The sequence below is a fragment of the Amblyraja radiata genome, chromosome 11, assembly GCF_010909765.2.
Source record: "Amblyraja radiata isolate CabotCenter1 chromosome 11, sAmbRad1.1.pri, whole genome shotgun sequence".
Taxonomy (NCBI): Eukaryota; Metazoa; Chordata; class Chondrichthyes; order Rajiformes; family Rajidae; genus Amblyraja; species Amblyraja radiata.
The window spans coordinates 56,470,007-56,480,290 of record NC_045966.1 but is presented as its reverse complement, the minus strand read 5'-3'; the positions used below and the strand labels follow the sequence as shown (position 1 = coordinate 56,480,290).

Here is a 10,284-nt window from a genome sequence, read left to right as displayed (position 1 = left end):
GTCCCCTTTCCCCTACATATTGTACTTGAGTTTGACTTGAGTTGCATTGTTTGGATGTTGTTGTTGTTGTTGTTGACGTTTGTCCTTCGTAGTCGAAGAAGACCATGTCTTCAGTGTTTTTGTTTGTGGGTCCGGAGGTGATTGGCGAGACCGATCCGGGTCCGGAAGGCTCGCCCGCATATGGGACACAGTTGGGTGGGTTGCTGCAGTAGAAGTTGAAGTGGCTCGAGCCTTGCGCATGGCGCGTTTCCTCTGAGCTTCTGCGGTGCGCTCCTTCTCAGCTGCAAGCGCTCCTGTGGTGATCTTGTTCACCCAGTTGGGCGGTACGGGTCCTGAAGTCATGACTTGCGCTTGACTTGGATTCAAGTGAGGGAGAGTTGTGCAAATCGTCAGCCTCACTCTCTCGTCCCGGCCTATCTGGATCCAGATGGCAAGACATAGAAAAGCCAGCTGGCGATAGGTCAGGATGCAGTGGATGGCCACCAGTGTTCTCAGTGAACATTGTGCCCTAATTGCGCTCCACAACGCTTTGCTGGGTCCATCTTCCTACCCGTTGGACCGCCAAATGGTGGTCTCCTCCACGTATTCTGCTGGATCCAGTCTTCACCTTTCCTGAACAAGGTAATAGCCACAAGGCAGTGGAGGTTTGCATTAGGTGTTTTCCTTCACCCCTGCAGGGTGCTATATGGAGGACACCTGTGCGTGACTGTGTTTAATGTGGGGAGATTAGTGCACAGACCTCCACCCCACGGTCCTTGACAGGTTTGGGTCAGGATCCTGTGGCATGGATTCCAAGACGACCGGAGATCTTTTTCTGCTGCAGCCTTCATCCGCCTTCCCAGCTGTTGTGACGCACCACTAAGGTCAGCCATCGTCCTCAGCCTGTTCCACCGTTGAGGTCTTGGTTGGATTGCTCTTTGTCAGACCTTGACCTGACCGCTATGGGTGACCCTACCAGGAGCATAGCTCCAGACGGCATCGCTCTCAGGATCTCAGGTCTACACAAGCTTCTCCACCACGACAAGGTGACAATCCACGGAGAAGGATCTGTTTGAATAGAATGCGAAACAAAGCCTATCACTCAACATTGGTTCATGACTACAATAAACCCAAACCTAAATGTTGACAAATAATCTATCAAACCTCTATATAATATATCGTAGAGAGCATACTGACTAATTGCATGATGGCTGGGTTCGGCAACTCGTATGCCCAGGAACAAAGGAAACGGCAGAGAATGGTGGACACTACATCCAAGTCCATCACTACGTACTGACCTCCCCACCATTGAGGGGATCGATAAGTGATATCATAAACGATCCACAGCACCTTGCCCACGCTCTCATTTCACTATTACCATTGGAAAGAAGGAACAACAGCCTGGAAGGTGCAAAAACAATTTCTTCTGAGCAACCATCAGGACTTGAAAACTGCACAACGCAAACTGCAGTGACTATGATCTTTTGCAGACTGTGTATTTGGTTGCTCTACGGACAATTAATTTTGCACTATTATAGTTACCATAATATTCATTTATTGTATTTTTGATTATTATATATTATCTTGTGTGTTATTGCATTTAAAGACCTGGTGAGCTGCAGCAAGTAAGAACTTCATTGTTTCCATTGTCGGAACTTATGATAATTAAACCCTCTTGACTCTTGACTGGTTGCATGCAACAAAAGCTTTTCATTGTGCCTTGGTACACGTGATAATGAACTAAACTAAACTAAACTCAACTTTTGAGAGTTAGTGGGCCCAATTCTGTGTCTAGTTGGTCATTGATATACTAGGCTGTTGTCAACGTTGTCAACGTGAACACCACAGCAAACTAGCCCCATCTGCTGGCCAAGGGTTTTAGAATAACCTTCATGGCTCATGCCAATTAAACGTGGTGTGTGCATTGGGGCGATGTTATGTGAATGCAGTTCTAAGCTGATGGTTTAACTGTGGCTGGTTTAGTTTAGTTGCGTTGAGTTGAGTTTATTTTAGTTTAGTTTATTTATTGCCATGTGTACCAAGATACATTGAAATGCTTGTTCTGTGTGCTCTCCAGTTAAATAATGCTGTACATGAGTACATTGGATACTCTTAAGAGTTTTAAGAGTTTAAGAGTGTTTCATTGTTCAATGTGTCAACAATGCAACAATGAAATTCTTACTTGGAGCAGCATAACAGGCCTGTAAACACATTACATAGATAAATATTAAAAAAATAAATTAAAACATTCAATGCAGGAACGGCAAGCAGAGAATTACCATGTTCCGGTGCTATCTTGCTAACGTCTAAGCCTCTGATATTGGCCAAGCAGAAATGCAGTTTATTATTTTTTCACTTTAACGCCTGGTGTCCTGATGACACTAAAGTGAACATGTAAGGGTTACCCTGCCCAGCGCAAGGTAATTGACTCCTTCCACTGTTCTGTGCAGCTGCTGTAGCCTGCGCTCAATTTATTTGCTCACCTAGTTGCTGTAGGGCATCGCACTGCCACCTCTGCCAATACCACCGCCCGCAACCACCACGCGGTGCCAGTCCATCACTTCCAGCAACCGCACCCAGGGCCAGATTTGCGTATGAGCTAGACAAGCTTAAGTTTAGGGCCTCGAGATCTAGGGGGGGCCTATGCTCGCTGCACCAAGGTGTGTTAAAATGTTGAGATAGTGGCGTTGTGGCATCAGTGGCGCTGTGTGATAGTGGCGTTGTTACAAAACCTACCAGTGGTGGCGCTGTGCTTGTGATTCCGGAGGCGTTGGTGGTGTGGGGGGGAGGGGGTTAAAATGCAGGTGATTTATATATTCGTTGTGGAGAGGAATTTGCTCCACAGATCCTTGGAAGTGCAGGACAACGGAAAAGGTATGTAGTTTATTTAACCCTTTTCCCTCGTCGCCGGACAGGGGGCCTACACATCACGCTGCACAGGGGGCCTACACACCTCCACGCCGCACCTGGAGCGGACACCTCGCCGCCCCACCGGGCCCGTCGAACCTCGCCGCCCCACCCGGGACCTCCCACGCTTTGCTCGCCACTCCACCGCCCTCCAGCAACCCGCAGCCGTCGCCTTACCTGCAGCCTGGATTAATCACCGGGCCTGAATTTTCCACCAAAGATACTAGAGGAGCTCCTCTAGTATCCATGGTTTCTACGCTGCAGATTCCCACTACCCTGGGTTTGACTACGTGGGGTCCTAATGCTAGTCTGTTCCACTGGGTCTTCCCCATTCCCCTCAAACCATGTGACCCCCCCCCCCAGCTCTTATTAAAAAGTGAACCTGTTTGTTTAGCTATAAGTTAACCTTTTTCAAGCAGATTTGATTCAGATCTGATTCAGGTTTTGCAATATAATTGTCAATAAGGAACAATTCTTTAAGAAATATTTCCCAACTATTATACAGATGTTTCTTTCTTCACTCAAGTGCACTGCATTTTGTGAGAATGCCCCTTCATGTTTCCTTTCTAATAACTGTTGAATATTAATTTTTCTTTTTCTTTTCAGATTCCAATCTGAGCATGAGTAAAAAATTTGAAAGTGGTGCTAGCAAGCGCAAGAGAAAGAGACTTGAAAATGATACGGTGAAGAAGTTAAGACCAATCACTGCTTTCTTGGGTCAGCCACAGACAGAGGCAACAAGTGCCAGCGGTGAAGCAGATACAATGCTACTAACACAAGGAAATCAGTCTGGTGGAGCTATCCATCTACTAGCATTCAACCAGAAGAAGACCTCCCTGAAACAGAAACAGCGAAGCAGGACGTGAAACAGCAAGCTGAATATGAGGAAGCAGCCATGATGCCGGCTCAAAATGAAAATATAGAACTGATTGATGATGCCGAATATAGATGTACTGCAACAGACGTTGGTTTGTGGACAGAATTATCGCATGAGGACGTATCGTATTGGGTAGAAAGCAGCCCCTCTCAAGTTCAGCATCGTTGTGGACCGTTTTCAAATTCCAAGCGAGTGTATAAAAATCAGTCTAGGTCTTGCACCAAGGCTCTTTTTTATTCAACAAAAGTCAATGGAGAAACATATAGCCGAGAGTGGCTTGTGTATTCTCCCTCAAAAGGCCGGATATATTGCTTTGTTTGTAAACTCTTTCCAAACATTGCGTCTTATTCTTCTGCTACATCTTTAGCTTCTGAAGGGTTTGATAATTGGCGAAACCCCTATCTTATCCAAACTCATGAAAACTCAGAGAAACACAGGAATGCCATGTTGACCTACTTAACAAGAAAGCGAGGGCAAACGTTAATGTCAACGCTACAGGAACAAATAAAAGCAGAGCAGCAGTACTGGCAGCATGTCATGGAGAGAATTGTTGCCGTAATATGCACTCTTGCCAAACGAGGCTTACCATTCAGGGGAGACACTGAACAATTTGAATCTCCAAATAACAGCAATTATCTTGGTGTTTTGGAGCTAGTTGCAAAATTTGATCCATTTTTACTGGCTCATATCAATCGGTATGGAAACTCCGGATCAGGAAATCCCTCTTATTTGTCAAAAACTGTATGTGAGGAAATAATTCAACTCGTGGCAAAAAAAGTTAAGGATGCAATTCTGGCTGACTTGAGAAAGGCTGGATATTTCAGCTTGTCATTGGATTCCACCCCTGACATTTCACATACTGATCAGTTGACTTTAATTATCAGATATGTATCACCTGAAGACGGTTTCCCAAGTGAGAGATTTTTAACTTTCCTTGAACTAAAGTACCACTCAGGAGAAAGCATGGCTGATTTTGGGTTTAACTATCTCACCACTGAGCTTGAAATTGACTTTAGAAAATGCCGAGGGCAGTCTTATGACAATGCTGCCAACATGGCTGGTAGGTACAAGGGTATGCAGCAAAAAATCTGCAAGATTTATTCCATGCGCTGCTCACTCATTAAATTTGGTGGGCCGTTCGGCTGTTGATTGCTGCCTTGATGCAGTGAACTGTTTTGGAATTATCAATGAAATTTATACCTTCTTTTCATCCTCCACAAAGAGATGGGCAGTTCTAAAATCATTTCTGCAACCTCAGTCAAAAGTGCCTAAATATTTGTCAGACACTAGGTGGGAGGCACATGCAAAAGCCACAGAAGCTATTTTGGAAAGTTACAGCGCTATCACTGATGCCCACAGACATTTGTACTCTGATGTTAATGTGAAGGGTGATTCCAGGCTTCAAGCTAACAATCTTTTGCAGAAAATGGAAGAACTGGAATTTGTGTTTATGCTGCATTTTTGGACCCGTCTGCTAGGTCATTACCACAAGGTCAACAAAGCCATTCAGAAATCCAAACTGTTATTGAATACTTGTGCAAGTTTGTACAGTTCACTTCAAGATTTTGTATGCAAAATTAGAGAAGATTTTGATGAGCTTGAGCAGCAAGCTAAGGCCACCTTGCCAGATGTTAACTGCAGAACTGTCACAAGGAGACAAAGAGTAAGGAAATGGCAAGGACATGATGGAAGTGCACCTGGTCCTGAGATAACCTCTCTTCAATAGATAAGTTTAAGATAAAATCCTTTATTCCTATACTAGATGCACTTGAAACCAATTTAAAAAGAAGAGGTACTGTGTACAGTGAAGTTGCACAACAGTTTTCCTTTCTTGCTAATCTGACCGCATCTAAGCAAGAAATTCAGCAAGGTGTTGAACTGTTGATGGAAGCATACCCAGAAGATGTTGACCTGGAACTTACAGATGAACTTTTGCACTTTCACTCGTATGTGAGACAAAGCCATAGGCATACAGAAGAGCACTCTCTGTCTCATACAGACCTTTATCAAATAATATACAAGGAAACAATTCAGATGGCCTTCCCTAATGTGGAAGCAATCTTGCAGTTGTTTCTGAGCTTAATGGTCACCAACTGCTCGGGAGAGAGGGCTTTTTCAAGACTCAAAAGAATTAAAAATGAATTAAGGTCCACAATGTCTCAAGAGAGGTTGTCTGCACTGAGCATTCTGTGCATTGAGAGTGACAAACTTAGACAAACAGATCTTGGTGAACTTCTGGATGATTTTGCTATGAAGAAGGTGAGAAAAAAACATTTTTGCTCTTAGTATATTTATAGTTTCTTTATTTCCTAATATTCCACATTCAATTCAAGAGACACTTATTGTCACATGCACCAATTGGTCCAATGAAATTTGGGGTCACCATCCGACGTCGGAGAACATTCGAGAACATCCAAGAACATTCTCAGTGGCTTGGACTTCCGAATCGGCCACTTCCTACCGGAGACCGCAGCTCCCGAAGTCCACATGCTGAGCTGGGCCGAGATTCACGCTGGCGGCCCTCGGCAGAGGGTTCCCAGGGCTCCACGATGTTGAAAACAGTGCGGCCCGAGGCTGGGAGCTCCGCAAACCACAGCTCCATGATGTTGAAGCAGCAGGCCCAACACTCCAGAGCTTCAAACGGCAAGCCAGGTAAGGCATCGCCCGCTCCGCGGTGAATCCAATATGTATTTTTAAACCAACTGTTTAATGACAACATACAGTAGGATCTAAAAGTGTCACACTGTCAATGTCGGGTAGTCAAGGTTCTCTAGTCGTGGGGGTGGGGGATTGGGGGATTGGGGCCTCACAAGTGAAATAGCTTAGGGCCTCTCTTCATCTAAATTCGGCCCTGACCGCACCGTCACATCTATGCATCGAGCTGCCATGCCCGGCTTCCCAATCTGATCACGGAACTTCAGGGTGATATCCAATGGCTTCCAAGACAGTTCAGTTTAATTGATTGTCACATGTACTGCGGTACAGTGAAAAGCTTTTGTTGCCTACGCTCCAGCCAGCACAAATACATGATTACAATCGAGCCATTCACAGTGTACAGATACATGTTAAAGGAATAACGTTTAGTGCAAGGTGAAGCCAGCAAAGTCCAATCAGGGATAGTCCAAGGGTCATCAAAGAGGTAGATAATAGTTCAGCACTGCCATAGACACCGTCATTGTATCCCCTTTACTTACATTGGAGACAGCTCCCTTTACTAGTGTAGTCGGTAGGCCAAACAAGGCCACAGTCCCACACCCCACACCTACCACCACCCATAATCGTTGACAATTTTTTTCATTTTTGCAGATTTACTCTTTGCAATTTATGCTATCTATCATTGGCAACTATTAGCTATGGTTTTAGTTAAGATATTTGCTTGAAACGACCAAGCTACGAACGCACAGTTACGACTGGACATTTTAGCATCTGCGACAGATAAGCCATTTCGTAGTCCTTTCTATTTTTCTTTTCATAATCACTATATTTAACAGACCCAATTCTTTGTCCAACTAAAATTTGAAGTGAAAGATCTGTCCCATTTGAAACAGAGAGTCCAGATATTACACATAAGCATTTCAATTTTTTCTGTCAAAGTTGTTCTTGGAATAGCTTGGCCTGTCATTCAGACAGCTGAGTACTTTACATCGATTGAGTCAAAATAAACTGTTCTCTGGGTGAAGGCAAAGTGCCTCAAGAATGTGAGAATGAAGCCAATGCAACCCTGATTAGAGAGCCCAGAGATGCTCATTCGTATTGACACCACAGTCAACTAATTCCTTACGGGAGACCATCCATCCTCCTATCCATTCCCAAGAGCTATGTTAGCACAGAATTTCCTGATAGGCACAAAAAACAAAAGAGAAAGGTAGAGCCAAGAAAGAAAAAAATACAGCGGAAACTTCCTGCGTGAAATACTCAACCAAAGGAGATTGTATAGTTGTAGAAACAAAAAACACTACCTTAAAAATATCCATAGACTTGGCCTCCACAGCCTGGTGTGGCATAGAATTCCACAGATTCCACAGATTCACCACCCTTTAAGGTCAGGAGCCCCCCCACCACGGGTACCATGTAATCCCGTGCTACCTGCTCCATGGTCGGATAGTTGGTGACTAAACTGTCTCCCCCACCTGGTTTGCCGGGTGAGGAGGGGACTGTGGACCCCCATCAGGACTAAAAACAAGACCTGTCAAAGGGTGGATGAGTTTCTAGCGAGCCAATGGCCATCCACACTTCAGTAGAAGTTGCGATCACTGTCGTAAATAGCATTGTAAGGAATGATGATAAAGCACACACACCAAAATACTATACTTCCAGCGGCGGAAGTCCGCGGGTACTGGAGGACAGAGATGTGTGGAGCGTCCGTCACCGTTCCAGTCAGAAACCAGCACCACTGCGTATCTAATGATGATGAATGACTCAGGGCCTGTTTCCATGTTATGTAACATAACGAGTATGAGAGAAACACCATGTAATTTCAATGTGATCATGGCTGATCATCCCCAATCAGTACCCCGTTCCTGCCTTCTCCCCATATCCCCTGACTCCGCTATTTTTAAGAGCCCTATCTAGCTCTCTCTTGAAAGCTTCCAGAGAACCTGCCTCCACCGCCCTCTGAGGCAGAGAATTCCACAGACTCACCACTCTCTGTGAGAAAAAGTATTTCCTCGTCTCCGTTCTAAATGGCTTACTCCTTATACTTAAACTGTGGCCCCTGGTTCTGGACTCCCCCAACATCGGGAACATGTTTCCTGCCTCTAGCGTGTCCAAACCCTTAACAATCTTATATGTTTCAATGAGATATCCTCTCATCCTTCTAAACTCCAGAGTGTACAAGCCCAGCTGCTCCATTCTCTCAGCATATGACAGTCCTGCCATCCCGGGAATAAACCTACGCTGCACTCCCTCAATAGCAAGAATGTCCTTCCCCAAATTAGGGGACCTAAACTGCACACAATACTTCAGGTGTGGTCTCACTAGGGCTCTGTACAACTGCAGAAGGACCTCTTTGCTCTTATATTCGATTCCTCTTGTTATAAAGGCCAACATGCCATTCACTTCCTGCTGTACCTGCATGCTTACTTTCATAGAATGATGAACAAGGACCGCCAGATCCCATTGTACTTCCCCTTCTCCCAACTTGACGCCATTTAGATAGTAATCTGCCTTCCTGTTTTTGCTACCAAAGTGGATAACCTCACATTTATCCGCATTAAACTTAATCTGCCATGCATCTGCCCTCTCCCCCAACCTGTCCAAGTCACCCTGCATTCTCATAGCATCCTCCTCACAGTTCACACTGACACCCAGCTTTGTGTCATCTGCAAATTTGCTAATGTTACTTTGAATCCCTTCATCCAAATCATTGATGTATATTGTAAATAGCTGCGGTCCCAGCACCGAGCCTTGCGGTACCCCATTAGTCACTGCCTGCCATTCTGAAAGAGACCCATTATACCTTACTCTCTGTTTCCTGTCTGCCAACCACTTCTCTATCCATGTCAGTCCTCTACCCCCAATACCATGTGCCCTAATTTTGCCCACTAACCTTATCAAATGCTTTCTGAAAGTCCAGGTACGCTACATCCACTGGCTCTCCCTTGTCCATTTTCCTAGTTACATCTTCAAAAAATTCCAGAAGATTAGTCGAGCATGATTTCACCTTCGTAAATCAATGCTGACTCAGACCGATCCTGTTACTGCTATCCAAATGTTCTGCTATTTCATCTTTTATAATTGACTCCAGCATCTTCCCCACCACCGATGTCAGGCTAACTGGTCTATAATTCCCTGTTTGCTCTCTCCCGCCTTTCTTAAAGAGTGGAATAACATTAGCTACCCTCCAATCCACAGGAACTGATCCTGAGTCTATAGAGCATTGGAAAATTATCACCAATGCATCCAGAGTCATGGCCGTGGAGTAGCCGAGGCCAGAGCCCCCATGGGTCAGAGCCCACGGCCGGCGAGGTTGGAACCCGTGGCTGGGGCCTGGGTCGGCACCACGGAGGCGACCGGTGGCAATAGTGGAGAGGTCGGTGCAGCGGTCGATGGGGCTGGCACACAAGGATGGACCACATGGAGTGAGGATGCCACTGCCGAAGGAAGGATCAAAGGAGAAGCCGGCATGGCTGGACCGCCGTGAGGGACGGGGAAGGACAATGGACCTGGCACAGGATACTTTGTAACTTTGTCAGCGCCTTATGTGACATCTTTTGCATGCGTTGGGTATGGAAGCAAAGAATGTCACTGTTACTTGTCACATGTGACAATACAGTATTCATTCATTCACTCACTCACTCATTCATTCATTCATTCATTCATTCATTCATTCATTCATTCATTCATTCATTCATTCATTCATTCATTCAGTACATCCATGGGCTATGTTACTATTCTGGCCAGGTAAGGAGGAGCATGTGGCATGGTTCTTAGAGGCAGAAAAGAAGTTTTAAAAATAAGACTCCCTCATTGCTCAGAGTTCAACGTAAGTGAAACAAAACACGGTCTCTTTCTGACTGGGA

The 10,284-nt window shown here is 45.1% G+C and overlaps 1 protein-coding gene across 1 annotated transcript in view; it reads right to left on the bottom strand.

Annotated features, from left to right (window-relative positions):
* Positions 1-6,585: 6,585 nt before the first annotated feature.
* il12b (interleukin 12B) overlaps positions 6,586-10,284 on the bottom strand; it is a 30,911-nt gene continuing 27,212 nt past the window's right edge. The window contains exons 7-8 of the mRNA XM_033029539.1: positions 9,657-9,816; positions 6,586-6,699 (exon numbers count right to left, since the gene is read on the bottom strand). Of these exons, the coding sequence (XP_032885430.1) occupies positions 6,586-6,699; positions 9,657-9,816 (274 nt within the window). The remainder of the gene's footprint in view (positions 6,700-9,656; positions 9,817-10,284) is intronic.